The sequence below is a fragment of the Rhizophagus irregularis genome, chromosome 18 (genome assembly GCF_026210795.1).
Source record: "Rhizophagus irregularis chromosome 18, complete sequence".
Lineage (NCBI taxonomy): Eukaryota > Fungi > Glomeromycota > Glomeromycetes > Glomerales > Glomeraceae > Rhizophagus > Rhizophagus irregularis.
Genome location: NC_089446.1, coordinates 4,046,361 through 4,065,179, shown reverse-complemented (window position 1 = coordinate 4,065,179; position 18,819 = coordinate 4,046,361). Strand labels below are relative to the sequence as shown.

At 28.9% G+C, this 18,819-nt stretch overlaps 3 protein-coding genes across 3 annotated transcripts; all 3 read left to right on the top strand.

Annotated features, from left to right (window-relative positions):
- The first annotated feature begins 2,315 nt into the window (after positions 1-2,315).
- OCT59_010496 (uncharacterized protein) lies at positions 2,316-5,545 on the top strand. Its single transcript, XM_066133051.1, has 2 exons — positions 2,316-4,755; positions 4,849-5,545. The coding sequence occupies exons 1-2, from the start codon at positions 2,612-2,614 to the stop codon at positions 5,213-5,215; spliced, it is 2,511 nt and encodes an 836-aa protein (XP_066000636.1). The 5' UTR covers positions 2,316-2,611; the 3' UTR covers positions 5,216-5,545.
- A 1,091-nt stretch (positions 5,546-6,636) lies between these two features.
- On the top strand, positions 6,637-8,675 carry OCT59_010495 (uncharacterized protein). The gene is made up of 3 exons (XM_066133050.1): positions 6,637-6,909; positions 7,003-7,063; positions 7,145-8,675. Exons 1-3 carry the CDS (start codon positions 6,655-6,657, stop codon positions 8,362-8,364), a joined length of 1,536 nt encoding a protein of 511 aa, XP_066000635.1. The 5' UTR covers positions 6,637-6,654; the 3' UTR covers positions 8,365-8,675.
- Positions 8,676-10,558: 1,883 nt separating this feature from the next.
- Positions 10,559-15,312, top strand: OCT59_010494 (uncharacterized protein; the record flags this gene model as incomplete). Its single annotated transcript, XM_066133049.1, has 2 exons — positions 10,559-10,711; positions 10,819-15,312. 2 exons carry the CDS (start codon positions 10,559-10,561, stop codon positions 15,280-15,282), a joined length of 4,617 nt encoding a protein of 1,538 aa, XP_066000634.1. The 3' UTR covers positions 15,283-15,312.
- Between the last annotated feature and the right edge of the window lie 3,507 nt (positions 15,313-18,819).

The following is an 18,819-nucleotide window of genomic DNA, read 5'->3' as shown; positions in this document are numbered from 1 at the left end:
AAAAATCACGATAGAAGGATGTTGCATATTGGGAAAACATAAGACTACGTTGTCAATAACAGACACGTGTATAAGATAGTAGACAACAGTGTTGTGTTATGTGTTATTAGGTAACGATGTTTCTCTTTGTTGGTAACGCAATGCGCAATATGTTTTAGCAGACAATTGATGTTACTCTTTTTAGTAACGAGTAATTTGTACAAGATTTTTTGGTAATTATCTTTTCTTTTCTGGTAACGGTTATTCTTTTCTGGTAATGATGGTAGTCAAGTAATTTTAACGGTGTTACTCTTTTTTTAGCAACGATTGTTAACGTAGATCCTGAAATCTCCATATTTTGTATATGCTTTGTGTATTAATCATACACTGTTATCGATAACACTACCGATAATCGTCATTAGAAAATATGTAACGATCCTCTCCTGGTATTGTAACAAATTATTCCCGTAACTACATTATTACAAAAATTTATGGTTCGCATTTTGATCATAAATTTCTTAATTTGTTCAGTTTATCTCTTTTATTAAACGTTTGTTCGAATATTTTTTCCTTTTTCTCAAGAAATCGTTACAAAACGTATAAAACAAAAAAGGTATACGAAAAAAATTTCGGATAAAATCCGATCCGGTCATTGTTGTACAAATACAAGTATAAATTTAAGAGAGTGTAGGAAAGGTCCGAAGAAGAATTTCCAATCTCATTCCAAATTTCCAAAGACCGAAAAATATTTTATCTTTGTGGGGAAGAACGAAAAATAATCGTTACGAAACATAAAAAAGAATTTTTTTTTCTTATTAAGCCCAATCTTTGCCCTTTAAATAGTTTTTTTTTTTAATCTTATAATATTTACTGTAGGAAGTTTCTTCCGGTTCGGACAAATGGTTTAAAAATAGTTGAAAATTTATGATGAAGAGAGATTTAAAATATACATTTACGTAAATTTCAATAGTTTCAGAGCATTTTCAATACCTTTTCTTTCGTAAATTTTCAACTTGTTTTTGTTACGAAGAAAACTTTTTTTTCCAAAGTTCTTATTTAATTATAATATCTGAATGAATAATTCAAAAATCAAAATCACTTAAACAGTGAGACCAGTAACATTCATTGTAACTACAATATATCCATTGTAATTTATCATGCAACAATACAAATCGGTAGATCGAATATTAAATACAAGTATTACGATCATATCGGGTACTAAATAACATTAAATTATTTAGAGAAGTTACACTTTTGTATATCAACTTACAGTATATGGAAATCTTAAAATTTTCAATCTATCGGTGCGCTATTTCGGGTATTTAGTAGCTATTTTAAGGCATTTAAATAATTTTCTTTTTTTTAATCTTTATTAGACTACCGAATAAGTCTCTATTATAAAGAATTGACTTTTGACACGATGACAACTCGTTATGTCATCTACCAGGTACCAACTTCACTGTTAGTGGAGCAATTTCATTGGTTCGCTCGCATATAACCAGTTTCTCTACATACCCTTTTATAGATTAATAATTTAATATTATTTTTTTAGAAATATTTATTATCGAATTTATCAAATATTTATGCGTGGTTGGTGCAACATAGAATAATTCAAAGGAATAACATCCTTGGAGAAAAAACTACTACCAAATTTGGTATGCTGCGTCATAAATTCACTGCGCGAAAAATTTTGCTTCCAATATAAAATTGTTTTAACGGAATTTACCGAATCTGTAAATTCTTAACCAGAATTGATCACCATTGAAGCCAAATTTCCAATAACTGAAACTTTTTTTTCTTTTCCTTAAATTATTTTATCTACTATATAATTTACATATAATCATATTGTATCACGTTTGAAACGCTGCTATTGTTGATAAAAAAAAGTTAGCAGAAACAATATTCGTACGACAGGTAGATCATATAGGGGATCAAAGATTAGTTTTAAATCAAATGTGAATAAGTCTCGGATGCCGCAAGGTTACACGAGTTACACTACCGCTTTTTGTTATAATACCAAAAAAATGACATCAAGAATAAAAACTTATGTTTCAATACATTTAGTGCAACTGCTCAAATAGTACGGAGAAAATCTTTATATTGATTTTTTTTTTCCCAAATAAATGCAAATGGCGTCTATAACTAGTAATATATATACGAATTTTCAAAAAAAGAATGCATTAAAACCGAATCGGACCCGTTTTCAGACAACAGGATAAATGTTTGATGTCTAACATTATGCACTTTGTCACAATCTTCAGAAAATTTTATCTATAATAGTAATGAAATAGGTGTTTTTCTATATAAATAAAGCCTTTATATGTTGTTGTAATTATGTGCGATTTTTGTTGTTCAAATTTTTTATTTTTTCGTGTTCAATTTGATAAATTTGATAAATACATTCTTTATTATTAAATAAAATTATTTGGCATATATTATTGGTAATCAAATATACTTTTTTTTTTGTATATAAGTATAGCTGGTATATACTTTATTTTTTTTCTCGTTTAATTTTCCATTTTAATTTGACAAAGTTTAATATAGAAAGGGATCATCGAACTTTAATATTTAATGATAAAAACTTTGTTGTTAAAATTAAAAGGGAAAATAGAATCAGAAAAAATTAATAAATATGAAGAGAAGTAAAAAATGGACTTTAGTTTTCTTGTTAATATTGATATCGATTTTGACAATTACAAATGCGAGAACTTCATCGGTTTCTAATAATCGAATTATGAGTAGAAAAACATTACAAAAACGACAAGATATACCCAAACAAGATAATGCACCGAAGAAAGATGATGCTTCCCCTGCACCAAAAAAAAATGATGTTCCATCTCCAAAAGATGCTCAAAAAGACGCCCCAAAAGATGCTCCTAAGGATGCTCCTAAAGACGCACCTAAGGATGCTCCAAAAGACGCACCTAAGGACGCTCCCAAAGACGCTCCAAAAGATGCTCCTAAGGATGCTGCTAATGACTCTCCGAAAGATGCTCCTAAGGACGCACCTAAGGATGCTCCAAAAGATGTTCCAAAAGACGCACCTAAGGACGCTCCCAAAGACGCTCCAAAAGATGCTACCAAGGATGCTGCTAATAACGCTCCGAAAGATGCTCCTAAGGACGCTTCTAATGATGCTCCAAAAGATGTTCCAAAAGATGCCCCCAAGGAAGTTCCCAAAGATGTTCCTAAGGATGCACCTATAACAAAGCAAGATATTCCTAATGTACCAAAACAAGATGTTCCTAAGGGCGCTCCTAAGGATGCTCCAAAAGATGCTCCTAAGGACGCTCCTAAGGATGCTCCAAAAGATGCTCCTAAGGACGCTCCTAAGGATGCTCCAAAAGATGCTCCAAAAGACGCTTCTAATGATGCTCCAAAAGATGTTCCAAAGGATGTTCCAAAAGATGCTCCTAAGGACGCTCCTAAAGATATTCCCAAGGATGCTCCAAAAGATGCTCCTAAGGACGCACCTAAGGATGCTCCAAAAGATGCTCCTAAAGACGCTTCTAATGATGCTCCAAAAGATGCTCCCAAAGATATTCCCAAGGATGCTCCAAAAGATGCTCCAAAAGATGCTCCCAAGGGCGATCCCAATGATGCTCCCAATGATGCTCCTATAACAAAGCAAGATATTCCTAATGTACCAAAACAAGATGTTCCTAAGGGTGCTCCAAAAGATGTTCCAAAAGATGTTCCAAAAGATGCTCCTAAGGACGCTCCAAAAGATGCTCCAAAAGATGCCCCGAAAGATGTTCCAAAAGATGCTCCTAAGGACGCTCCTAAGGATGCTCCAAAAGATGCTCCAAAAGATGCTCCAAAAGATGCTCCAAAAGATGTTCCAAAAGATGCCCTCAAGGAAGTTCCCAAAGATGTTCCCGAGGATGACTCTATAACAAAGCAAGATATTCCTAATATACCAAAACAAGATGTTCCTAAAGACGCTCCTAAGGATGCTCCAAAAGATGCTCCTAAGGACGCACCTAAGGATGCTCCAAAAGATGCTCCTAAGGACGCTCCTAAGGATGCTCCAAAAGATACACCTAAGGATGCTCCAAAAGACGCTCCTAAAGATGATGCTCCTATAACAAAGCAAGATATTCCTAATGTACCAAAACAAAATGTTCCCAAGGATACTCCAAAAGACGCCCCTAAGGATAATGTTCCTACTCCTCAAGATAATTCTAAGGAACCTCCCACACCAAATCAGGATACTCCTAAAGATCCTACTCCTGTGCCAAATCAAGATGCTCCTAAAGAACCTTCCGCACCAAATCAAGATACTCCTAAAGAACCTTCCGCACCAAATCAAGATACTACTAATGTGCCAAAACAAGATGCTCCCGATGCTCCTGTAACGAAGCAAGATATTCCTAACGTTCCGAATCCAAATGTTCCTAAGGATATACCTTTACCAAAACAAGACACTCCTAACGATCCTCCTCCATCAAATCAAGATACTCCTAATGTGCCAAAAGAGAACGTTCCTAAGGATCCTACTCCTTTACCAAATCAAGATGCTAAAGATCCTCCTGCACCAAATCAAGATACTCCTAATGTTCCGAAACAAGATGTTCCTATAACAAAGCAAGATATTCCTAATGTACCGAAACCAGAAGATGTCCCTAAGGACCCTGTACCAAAACAAGACCCTCCTAAAGATCCTCCCGCACCAAATCAAGATACTCCTAATCCGAATCCCCCTGTGCCGAAGCAAGTTCCTGTGGAGGATCCTCAAAAGGACGTTCCTGCAAAGCAATCTCAAGTTTTTAATGAGTAAGAATAAGAATTGATTATGTTAAATAATTTATCTCATTCTGTATAAAATTTGTATTCACTTTTATTTATTTATTTTAAAAAAATTTATAGTGGAGTATTACCTACTATCACTGTACCCGACGAAACTATTACTAAATTACCCAATAATGGGGGCAAGGCAAAAGCTAATAATCCTCCACCATTTACAACATTTATAACAACATTCACATCAGTTATCCCTGGTTCAACAATGTTCATAACGACGACAAATGATAAAGGAGAGCCTACAACCTTTTCTACATATATACCACCGAGTACAGTTGTCATCGTAAAGAAAGTAACATCGCCCCTACCACCTGAACCTACAGATATTGATAATAATAGTACTATTATCTTGGAAGTAAATCATGCAATATGGAGTATTGCATTAAGTTTTTTGGTTGGAACAATGAGTTTCTCATTCTTTATTATTGCTTAATAAACGTATTAAATAGAATAGATTTAATAATTAGTGATTTAATGGATTATATGGTAGTGATTTAATGGACTTTATTATAATAATTTAGTGAGTTAATATTTAGTGATTAATATTTTGCGATTTTACATTATTAGTTTAAAATTTCAAATTTAATTATTTGTTTTTGTAAATATAGAAAAAATTCTTTTCAATGGTTTCTTAGAGATTTATTAGAGATAAATGCTCTAGAGAAAACATCATATTTAAATTTAAGATTAAAGGTTGTAAGATAATCGATTTAAAAACCTTAAACAAACAAATAAATAATCAATGATTACCTGATTTCTAACGAATTGATTGGACCATTACAATTAAGTCAGCTTAGTTTTTCAGCATCAAAATAATTGATAAAAGACACAAATCATAAATTCATGAATTTAAATTTATTGAATTAGTCGTTATAGAATCTCGCAATTTTTTTCATCGGCAGATTCATCGCTAAATAATATTTAATACATATATAAAACAAATCACTTTTTTAATACGGTACATATATATTGTGTTACTTTCCCATTGTTGTTTGTCCCATCGAAAGCGTGACTTGTACAAGTTGTAAATTAAACCACAAAATTTTATTAGAGAAATATTATAACAACATTTTTTTCCATTAATAAAAAAAAATCCGATAAGTTTAATTTAATAAAAATAAAAATATATTTTTTTTTTATTAATTTCTTCTTAAATTGCTTTCCCCCCGAAAAATGGGCGTTACAAATATTTAATTTCTATATAAGAAAAGATAATAAAATTTCAACGGACTATACAATATATCATTATTCCGATTCCCCGACAAAGGAAAATTAATTCCGATTGGTCTGCATGTATAAACCCTTATTATTTTTTCGCCACTTTTGTTTCATACTGAAATTCTCCTATAAAAAATCGGGTCTAATGGTTTCTACCTTTCTACCTTTATCAAATTTTCGATATAAGTTGAAAGATAATTTTTTTTAAAAAAAAAAATCTTATTTCTGAAAAAACGAGTAAATATGCAATACTTCACATAACGGCCTCTTCCGTGTAATTACGTTTAATAACTATGTGTCCGACTCATGTGGTATTACAATTATGCAAATGTTACCGTTGATCTTTTTAAAAGTATTTAAAAATTCACTTTTTATCATAGGAAAGTATTTAAGAATATATTTATTTATAAATCGCTTTATAATTTTTACGCTAATAAGTTAGTTTGGCGTACCAGAAAAACTATATGGAAATGAATTTTAACCCAGTTACTCACATGCGATACATGCAATCAATCAAGAATTGTAATACCTTTCTCTTTGATAAATAACCCTTTGAATTTTTTGAATTATTATTTTGACCAAGTTTCCCAATTTCCCCCCCATTCAAATAATTAATAAATTTTTTTTTTTTTTTTTAATATTGTTTACTTTATAATGAATGCTCGTAAGCCTGGAAGACCTGAAGCTGAAATGATAAAATTAACTGTAGTGTGTTTTAAAAAAGTATCACCAAATACGATTCCGAAATATGGTCGTTCTTTTTGGATTAGGTTGCAAAAAAAACATATTAAAAAAATTACAATTTACAAAACTGATAATATAAAAGAAAAAATTTGTAAAGAATTTAACTTAAACCAAGGGTTGAAATTATATAAAGTGAAAAGTGGGAAACCGATTGAAGTTAATGGGGTTAGTAAACAAAATTTATTTTTTGAATTATATCTTTTATTATTCATAATAAAAAATAATGATTGAGATTTTTTAATTTTTTTTTTTTTTTAGGAACTCAATTTTACGTCAATTAAATCAAATATGGCTAAGAAAAATCGAAGATTATATGTTGGTATGAATAGCATTTATAATCAATCCCTTTTACTTTTATTAATACATAAAATTTAATTTTATTTTATTTTTTACATTATAGGACCTGATACGCACGATATCAAAGATACCGTTTCATCCAATAATAATGATGATGATGAAACTTTTACAAATGAAGTTAGTAATCAACCAAGTGATCACGTCAACGGATCACCCACTACAATGATCGATCGTAGTCACACACTCCCTGGTAGTAATCCTTACAATTCGCCTAATTCTACTAATAACATAAATGCTGGTACTTCTATAAACGGAGACTTTAATAATCAGTCAAGAAGTGGATACACCAATGAATTATCTGTTGATGCACCCGCATTTCCTGCTTCAGACTCATCTCGCAATTTTATTGGGTCAGTTAATGTTAATACTGGTACTTCTTCAAATGCTTTTACAATTGGAAATGGCCCTAATGACCTTAATTATGCTAGTACTTCTACAATTGGAAACGGATTACCAAGTGGATCAAATTCATTTTATTCTACTTCTACAAATGAAGAATTTATGAATCGCAACCTCGATGGTAGTTTTGTTAATAATTTTTTAAATGGGAACGTTAATAATCAGTCAAGAAGTGGATACACCAATGAATTATCGGTTGGTGCTGGTATTACCACTTCTCGTATACCCACATTTCCTTTTATTGGCTCGGTTAATACTGCAAATACTTTTACACTCAATGGCTTTAATGGTGCTAGTACTTCTACAATTGGAAGCGTTATAAATAGTGGACACACAAACGGATTACCAAGTGGAACAAATTCATTTTATTCTAATTCTACAAATGAAGGACTTATGAATCATAACCTCAATGGTAGTTATGGGGGTACATTTACAAATGGGAACGTTAGTAATCAATCAAGTCGTGAATTATCGGGTGGGATTAATCGTTATACAATTGATGGCACTAAATATCTATCATTTAGAGTAGATAATATACCAGAAAGTGGTGATTTTATTAAAATTAGAGACGTTATATATGAGTTAATTCCAGAAGATAGGTTTATAACCGATGTTGGTACATGCACAAATGGAGGTTATAATGAACTTTTAGCTAACATTAATCCACCTTACAATAAAAATGCAGCTACACACTTTAATGGAGGATTTTTAGATCCATTTTCAAATAATAATAATAATAACGAGAATTATCAATTTCAATTAGTTTCTAGCACCAGTCCTTTAGTTGATATACCGAATGATATTGATGATAATTTTATATTTAATGGTAATAAATATCCATTCCAAAAAAATTTTTCCGGTTAATAAGAATTTATGGACGATAAGAAAAAATATGAAAACAATTAATTATTTAAACAAATTAAATTATTTTACATTTATTTTTTTTTTCCTGTACGATAGTTATTCTCTATAGAACAAAATTATATATAATTAATTTTTTAAAAAAAATTATCAAATAGGATTTGAAATTCAATTTGATTTCTCATAGTAAAAATTGTAAATCATCTATGAAATATAAAATTCATAGAGTTCTCATACTATTGACCATAATGTAAATTAAAAGAAAAAGTTTGGTCTTATAAATAATAAATATTTCGGTAAATTTCGGTCAAAGTAAATGTACGTCGATCAAATATGATTCATTCTAAATGAATAAAAAGGTAAATTAAAGCAATTACCTAAAATCGATAGATTATAATCACTATTGTAGAATGAAATTCAGAATCGGCAAGTAATATCCAAATAGAGGATAATTATATGTATTTATTAAATGAAACCTTTTTAAATAAAATATTTGATTTCCTTAAAAATGACGAAAAAAAAAATTATTATTATTATTATTATTATAACTTTTTTGTGAATGATCAAAAAATCTCATTGTATAAACAACCAAGATTTAAATCAAGTTCCCAAAAAATTGGAAATGGTTCCTGGTTATTATTATTCCGATTCATCATTATTTCTAATAATAAATCATTCTATAAATAGATCTCTCACCATGCATGCGTAATCATTTGTATATTAAAATGTTGAAATTGAAAAAATGAAATATTAATTAATATTATTAATATTATTCTTTTTTTATTCTTTTTTAAAAGTTTGAAATTAATATAAATAGTATCATATAAAATCAAAGAATTTGAAAAAAAAAAAATATTTAAAAATGTCTTTTTTTTTTTCCAGAGGGCTAACGCTATTAATAGTTAATTCGAGCCTTTTTACCAAAATAATGTCATCATTTTATAGTTTGTACTACAAACTTTCCATATAAATAAATAAATATGCAAAAGGAACTCCGGTTTATGAAAAAATTCAACTATTTTATGTAGGATTTAGTGAAATTAGTAATTTTTAATAAATTTTTTTGTTACACATTCGTTTGATAATCCCAACGAAAGATAATGAATAATAATAAAATTTCTTTTGATTTAAAAGGAGTATAATGAAACATTGTCATAATATTACATAATATCTAATGATTTCAATTATTTCAGCTGAAAATCGTAATTTCTTTGTTGTCCTGTCGTAGTACATCAATCTCATTGATAAAGTTTACAGTAATTTTCTAGAATAAAAATATTTCTTATATAATTAAATAAATGTTTAAATTTAGTTTAGATCATTTAGAAAAATCTATATCGAAATTAATAGGTTATTAATAAACCGTACAGGTAGGATTTAAGTTGGTATGAGTTTATTAAGGTTTGTTAGGGTTTATTAGGGTTTATTAGGGTTTATTAGGGTTGGTTAGGGTTGGTTAGGGTTGGTTTATATCCAATTTATCCAGTTTATCCAGTCGGATTTGTAAACTCCTTAAAATTGTTCCGTATAATGATGATTAATATTAATTTTTATTAAAAAATGCGTATCGAAATAAACCAATATTTTTGATCCATTTAGTTTCTATAATTAGTACGACCTAAAAAAAGTTTAACTCTTTTGATGTGTAGCTTACCAAGTTGATTTCATATTGATTTTCAGATTATACTTCTTAAACCGGTTAAGAAGTTAATTTTAGGAATGTTAGTGTAAACATAGTTGTTATACTTGTTATACTTTTGAAATACATAAAAAATATATATAATAATCCAAAATGAATGTATAAATATACAAAATAAACAATAAATATTTTTATCATCGTTTTTTTTTCTCTTTTTTTTCTTTTATATTGATTTTTTTTTATCCTCATTTTTTTTTTCTTTCTCTTAAAAATTTTTTTTCTCTTTTTTTTTTTTTAAAAAAAAAAAAGATTTATATATTCAAATAAATTTTTTAAGAAAGAAAATAAAACGAATAAAGTAAATATTATAATTGATTAGAATAAGAATAAAAAATTCTTAAAAAATTTTTTTTTTTATATATATATATTATAAAAAAAAGAGTTATACATTTTACAACACAATACAATATCAAATACAATATATATCAAAGATTCGAATAAAAACTTTTTTTTTTTTTTTTTTTTTTTTGAAAAAAGTTTGTTTTTTATAAAAATATCATGTTGTCGTCAAAAAAGGATAAAAAGGATCAGAAAAAACAAAAACCAATAAAGCTATTGAATAATTTATATATACCAAATCAACAACCACAAAATCCTCCACTACAAAATCCGTATAATTATTTACCACATAATAATTATCCAGTACAGCGGGTAAAAATTTTTTTTTTTTTAAATCGGTTAAAAAAATTTTGCTAATTTGACTAATTTCTAATTGCTAATTGCTAATCAATATTTACTAATCGCTATTTTAAAATTAGGGTTCTAATACCGGATATTATAGTAATAGTTTATATAATGGAGGTTATAATAATAGTTTGTATGGTGGTGGTGGCTCGCAATATGGAAACGAACAGTTTAATGAACCTGATTTAGATAAACCATTACCACCGCTACAACCATCACAGCAACATCTATTATACCAACATCAATCATATCAACAATCATACCAACAACAATTATATCAACAACAATCAAATCAACAATCATATCAACAACAACAATCACATCAATTAACTCGAAGGCGTAAACAACGACAACTACAACATCAGCAACATTATAATCAACATCAACATCAACATCAACAAGATGATGATCAGCAACTCCAACCTTTAAATTCTCAATCTTCTTCTGATTATTCTCAACGATATGATTATTTTCAAAGTGGTACAAATGAATTTAATGAACCGGATTATTTAAATGATTCTTCATTTGATGCTTCTAATTCCTCATCTATTATGATGGATGCTCCAACTCATAGCATTTTACCTACTAATACTACTACTTTACAAAGATACAAGTCCGCTACCGCTAATAATCAATATGAAGTCGTCTCTGATGTTAATAATAATAATGAAAATACTTTAAATCATAATAATAATGAGACCAATAACAGTAATAGTGATTTAACTAGTAGTAGTAATTATTCAAAACATCCTCTTCAATTTACTCCTCCGAATGGGAGTGATGAAAATCTTACCGAAAAGGTTCATAATAATTCTTTTTCAACAAATATTATTAATTCACCAGCAAATGATATTAAAAATGAATATCTTAAAAGACATTCTCTTACACATTCAACTCCTTCGTCGCAGGAATCTTCTTCATTTACACAATATTCAAAACCTCCTTCAATACCTCAAAGTAGTAAACCATTTGAAAGTGGAAAAAATATTACCGGTTTATTAAAGCAACCAAAAACTGCTCCTTTTAAGGTTCAGTTAACTGAGACAATCTTAACTGATAATTATCATTCCGGTAAATCCGTTACTAATAATAAATATCGTTCCGGGAGATCCGTAATTAATGATAAATATCGTTCTGGTAAACCCGTCATTAATGATAATTATCATTCCGGTAAATCCGTCACTACTGACGATTATCATCCTGATAAACCCGTCACTACCGATGATTACAAACCACTCATTATTGAACCCGTTACTACTGACAATTATCTTCCTGTTAATAGTGATTCCAATACTGCAGTTGTTGATAAAAATGATGTTAACCACCACGACGATCACCACGACGATCACCACGACGACGACAACGACGATAATGATGATGATGATGATTCAAAATTAGATAATATACCCGAAGAAGATGCTAATAGTAATGACGATGATGATGATGATGATGATGATGATGATGATGATAGTTCATATAATTATCTTTCTCCAATTACTCAAGGATTTAATGATATAAGAAACAGGATTAGTAATATTTCATTCAGTTCTCCACCGGAAAATGATTCTCATACAAACGAGGTAATAACGACGACAACGACGACAACGACTACTACAACAACAACGACAACAACAGATATGTCAATAATTGATACGAATCCTAATCTTCTTCCTCCTCCTCCTCTTCCTCAAGATAACAAACCTATACAACATGTACAACAGAATTCATTTAAAAGGATGGATACTTATACTCCTCAGGATCAATCTACTCCTCAAAGTTCATTTCAAAATCATGAATCCTTTCCATTTTATAATACTAGAAACCTAGAATATGGTGGTAATAACAATCATTCATCTAATCCAATTACCATTCCTACTACAAATGATAATGTTGTTAATAATAATGATATATCATCTCATACCCCTCCGGATTTACCAGTTAATTATTTATCACAAAATTCTAATCATACTACTACTACAAGTTCAAATATATCTAATTATAATCAGAATAGTAGTAATCATTTTGGAAATCATCATGATAATCATCTTCTTCATAATGGTCATATTGGTAATCATCTTCTTAGTGGTAATCAAATTCCCAGGAAAGAATCTCCTCATCCTGGTGTTCCATTAAAACCAATGATTATTAATAATGGTTTTAATACTGTTGGTAGTGATAATTCTCATCATAACAGAATTAGTCTTAATACTTTTACTAATAATGATAATGATAACGATAAAAAAATTTCTCCAACAAATTTTATAAGTGGTAGTTATCCTTTCTCTTATTCTAAGGATGATAGTACAAATTCTCTTTCTACCGACGATAATAATAGTAAACGCCCTTTCTCTTATAATAGTGATGATAAGACAAATTCATTAATTAATAAACGTAGTAAAAGTTCTTTTCTATCTGATGATGCTAATATGTTCGATAATAATAATAATAATAATGGTTACATTCAATTTTCTCAAAATTTTCCTAATTTTCAATCAAATAATAATAAGAATAATGAAGAACTTTCAACTAAAGGTTCAAAATCAAAACAGAGACCTACTTCAATGCCTCTTCAACCTAAACCAATTATTTCAACAACGAATAATAAACGTTTTACTATGAATTTTTTCAAAAAATCAAAAAATACAAATCCAACTTATATACAGGCTATCAAAGAATTAGGAGAATTAAGATATAATGAAGCTATTCGTTTATTTAGTCAAGTACTTATTGCTTATCCACATAGTTATTCGATTAGATGTGATAGAGCTTATGCTGCTTATCAATTGGAAGAATGGACAAGAGCTATAAATGATTTAACTATAGCTATTAATCGTAAACCAAAGAAACCAAAAGCTTACTCTCTTCGTGGTGAAGTTAATCGTTTATTAAATGATACTGATAAAGCTATATCAGATTTAAATAAATCCTTAAAAATTCAAAGACATCCTTTCGCTCTTAGATCTAGAGCAGAAGTTTATAGTTCTCTTAGAAAATATTCTGATGCTTTATCCGATTTAGATGCTGCTTTGGAAATGGAACCAAAAAATATTTTTACTTTAATAAGAAGGGCAAAAGTTTATTGTTCACTTAAACTTTATGATGATGCTATTAATGATTTAACTAAAGCTTTATCAATAGATTCATCTTATGCTTCTATTATATTGGCAAATCGTGGTGAAATTTATAGATTAACTCATAGGTTAGATAATGCTTTAAATGATTTAAATAAATCTTTAGAAAGAGAAGAGACTAGTTTGGCATTAGAAAGACGTGGTGCTGTATTAAGAATGATGGGAAGAGAACATGAAGCTTTGGCTGATTTTGAAAGAATAATTCAATTAACTCCAAGAAGTTTCCTCGCTCATAAAAATCGTGCGGAAATATTATTAGCACTTGATAAAAAAGATGAAGCTTTGGTTAATTTAAATGTTGCTATTCAATTAGAACCAAATAATTTTCCTTTAATAAAATGTAGGGGTGAAATATCACAATCACTTGGTTTTTATGATGATGCCGTAATGGATTATACCGTTGGATTAAATATTAATCCAAATGATTCTGAAATGTTAAGAAATCGTGGTGAAATTTATAGATTAACACAAGAATTTGATAAGGCTATATCAGATTTTACTAGAGCTTTGGAAATTGAACCATCAAACGTATTTGCACTTACAAGAAGAGGTGAAGTGTATCGTATGTTAAAACAAGGTCCACAATCGTTAATCGATTTAGATGAAGCTGTTAGATTAGAACCTGAAAATGTTATGGCAAGAGAAAGTCGTGGTGCTGTTAATAGAACTTTCCGACGTTATGAAGAAGCATTAAGAGATTTAGATGAAGCTATTTATTTAAATCCTGATAGTGTATTTGCTTTAACAAATCGGGGTGCCGTTTATTATATGTTAAAAAGATATTATGAAGCTTTAATTGACTTAGATAAAGCTTTAAATTTAGATCCTAAACATATATTTGCTTTAGAAACTCGGGGTGCATTATTAAATGTATTAAAAAGATATGATAGAGCTTATGAGGACTTGAATTTGGCTATCGAATTAGAACCAACTAATGTTTGGGCTTTAACATACCGAGGAGAAGTTTTGGCCGCATTAGGTCGTTATGATGATGCATTAAATGATCTGAATAGGGTATTACAAGATTTACCTGATTGGGGGTATCCTTTAGCTTTACGTGGTGCTGTTTATCGTTCTATAGGATCTAACACATTAGCTTTGTTTGATTTGGATCGTGCTTTACAAAATATAAGAGACAAAGCTTTTAATATTGATTATGAAACTAAAGCTTTATGTAATAGAGGTGCAGTGCATCGTACTTTGGGTAGATATAGTCCAGCATTACTTGATTTTAATAAGGTCTTATTAAGAGAACCTAATAATATTCCTGCTTTAACCGAAAGAAGTTTAACTTATCATGCTATGGATAGATTTAATGATGCTCTTAAAGATGTACAAACCATATTAAAATCTGAGCCTGATAACGCCACTGCTTTAGAATTAAAAAAGAAGATTGAATCAGCATGAAAAGTAATTTTAGAGTAATTATTAATTAAAAAAAAAAAAAAATTTTGTTTATATGTATTATATTTTTTTTTAAAAAAAAACAACATAAACCATTTTATTAATTTTTCTTTAATACAGAACGAAAATATATTAGACATATTTTTTTATTATTATTTTTTTTCTTTTTCTTTTTTCTTTTTAGTAGTACAGTTTTTTTTTTAGAAATTATCATTATTATTTTTTTTTTATTTTATATTATTGTTTTTTTTTGTATCATATTTTTTTTTTTTTTTTTATATATATATATATATATATTTATATTGTATAAATAATAAAAAAAAATAGTTTTTTTTTTATACTTTTTATTTAATAATTAATTATTTTCTCCTTTCTTGATAAATGATCAAGTACTTTGTGAGATGGAATAAATAGGGATAGTGATCTTTTGAATCTGAGAATTCTTTGATTTTTTGTTATCGAGAAACCTTGATTTTTGTTATTATGCAAACAGTCAACTGACTTTATCTTTTATTATTGTTATCGAGCTGTTGTAATATAATGTAAACCATATCAAAAAAAAAAATTTACTAGACATGGTAACGAATTAGAGAATAAAGTAAGGTACGTGCAATATTGGGTAGCAAGTATATGGGAAGGATTGCAGGCATATGGAGTGATGACATAAAAGAGGTACAATATATTATAAGCTATCCAAAAGGGAGTCAAAGTCAATTTCCTTGCGCATAGAAAATTCTCAGTTATCCTTTGGGTGTTTCTAATCATCTTGCTGCATATTCACCTGAAATTACAACCGTTGAGGTCAACGGCTATCCAAAAGATATATTAGGTGATATAAAGATGAACAAGAATATTTAATATCACTCAGGTGAATATAAATAGAGTAAATATTATGTAAAAAAAATCTGACTAGTTGATTTTAATGATCTTTATTAATTTTTATGCCCACGCCAGTTTTTTAGGTTCCAACAGATACGCCTATCTATTAATCAGTTCTCCATAATTATACACTACGGTAATAATTATTTCAAAGTAGTAAGTTAATTTTTTCACATGAAATATTTTTATTTGATATCCTTTTAATTGTGTATGAGCTCAAAAATCTGACGAGAAAATAAACTGACCAACTTACCTCAAATAATTGTTTAATTATTCATTCTAAAAGAATCGCTGTAATTAAGAATTCAAGAATCCAACAACGAAGCGTATAAAGGATGTATAAGCTAGACGTTTTAACCTAACAAAAAATGTGTTATACCCGCCTTGACCAAACAAGTGCCTTAGCCAAACAACTTACGTCGGACAATAATTTCGATTTTTCAAATTGAGGACTTTTTTTTTACTTTTTTTTTAGCTCAAACGATCTATAAACTATAAATTTGGACTCTTCCCTTCAAATGTTTGCGCCTGCTCAAGGTCGAGGTCGTGCTTCTACACTTCCTACATTGACATTGCAACAACAACAATTTGAAACAACGTCAACGTCAGCACAAGAAGAGGAAGAGGAACTTCAATAAATACAATCACCAAGGCGATCTTTAAACGCGTATCAAAACACGTGGTAACACTTACTCTCTACCACATAGCGTTCCTACTTCCTAGCAATCTAAATGACAAAAATCAGAGTATGTGTCCGTAAACGACCGCTTAGTAAGAAGGAACTTTCTAGAAATGAGAAAGACATTGCCACTATCAGAATATTACAGAACTGTCTCAGAGAAATTCAAGAGAAAAGGAAATTAGGTATATTTCCAAAAAGAAAAGGAACATATTCTAACAGATTCACCACCTCATTAAGGACTGTTCCAGAAGGATTCCAACCTAAAAAGAAACAGGAAAGAACATTAGTTATGTTCCAAAAGAAAGTCTATTAATTATATATCAGATGTTTTTTAAAAAATGAAAGTAAACCAATAATTAAAAGTTTACTTACACCTGATTAATTTTTTTATTCGATTAATCATTACATTACGCATGTGATATCACGTTTACTACATATATCACTGGTCGACCAGCTTCAAAATCCTTAAAATCCTTTCTAGTGATGGTGGCAGCCGGGCAGGTAAATCTATGGTCATTGTCAACGCCAAATCCTGCGTTTTGTATAGATAACGAATACTATATATATATTTGTTCCTTTCTAAGAAAACAAGATAGCGAAACACCGAACAGGGATTATTTAGAGTTACCGTAGCTATTAGAATTACGGATCAATTAAAGAAATTAGAATGTTGTTCTATCGCCAATTGACGGGTGATATTGTTTCTATATAAAAATTCATTTGTCGAAGAAAAAAGACTTTTTACTTCAAAGAAAAAGGAAAAAAGAAATTGAATGGCTTTTTCTTCGAAGAAAAAGGAAAAAAAGAATTAAAATGTCGAAAAGGAAAGGATCATAGAAGTATAGAATGTTATAGAACACATCCTATATATTAATATATTAATATATTGTAACTTTAAATATGATACTCTTTTATACCTTTCTTGTTTAAGTCTCCATTTTATGTAACTAACCTATTTAAGAATTCATTCTTATATCGGAACTTTTATAACTTTCTTATTAAGAACTTTTTCTTTGATTAGAAATTCGTACTCGACAAATGAAATTATTTTGATGAAAAACGTTTAAACATTAACATTCCATTCTTTCCAGCTGCAATTTTTAATTCACGTGATACAACGACATCTTTAGTGCATAACAACCGTTTATCAGTGTATGAATATTCCTTAAATGCTTTTGATTGCCCTCTAACTTTCATGATCCCATGTTCAATGTATAGGCAATGAAGATCATATTTAAATATTATTTTTTTTTTAAAAAAAAAAAAAGTTTTAAATATTAAATTTAAATGTAGTTCAAAGCTTTTCAAAATATTTCAGAATTTCAAATGTTACATAATTATTTTTTTTTTAACAAAGAATTACGGATATAGTCATATCAAAGATTTAATTCACCAAAAAAGTACATATTAACAGTTAATATAATCATTTTCTTAATCAGTATTTAAATCAGCACCCCACATTTCATTGTTATTTTCCCGCTGAAAAAAAAAAAAAAAATTCCCAAGAAAAAAGCAAGTAACAAAACTAGTAAATATAATGAACTTTGGGAAATTTTATAAAATTTCCCAAAAAATATAAAGTAAATATTAACATATCAAATATATCACATTCATATGTTATCTTTGTTATCACATTCATATGCGGGTTTGTTTATTTTCTATCTATTAAAAAAGGTCAACTATCAAAGTAAACGAGAAAATTCGAAATTTGAAACAATCGAACCAATTGTTTACGTAGGAAACAATGATACGATAAAAAAAAAGGAGGAGGAAGAAATAATTGAAATACTTGTCCTTTTTCTTGAAAAAAAATGAAAAAAAACGTGTTTTAATAAATATCAAAGATAAACATTATTTTTAATTCCGAATTGATCCGGTTAAAACCAGATTTCATCTGAGAAATAATGGGCAAAATATAAACATTACGCCATTATTAACAAATCCCAAACATTTCTTTTATTTTTATGATTTGTAAAGAT

Excerpts from the sequence above, each read along its gene's own strand:
- OCT59_010495 (XM_066133050.1), top strand. The coding sequence starts at position 6,655 with ATGAATGCTCGTAAGCCTGGAAGACCTGAAGCTGAAATGATAAAATTA. Across the intron at positions 6,910-7,002 it reads AACCGATTGAAGTTAATGGG|GAACTCAATTTTACGTCAAT; the intron begins GTTAGTAAACAA and ends TTTTTTTTTTAG. Across the intron at positions 7,064-7,144 it reads AAATCGAAGATTATATGTTG|GACCTGATACGCACGATATC; the intron begins GTATGAATAGCA and ends TTTACATTATAG.
- OCT59_010496 (XM_066133051.1), top strand. The coding sequence starts at position 2,612 with ATGAAGAGAAGTAAAAAATGGACTTTAGTTTTCTTGTTAATATTGATA. Across the intron at positions 4,756-4,848 it reads CAATCTCAAGTTTTTAATGA|TGGAGTATTACCTACTATCA; the intron begins GTAAGAATAAGA and ends AAAAATTTATAG.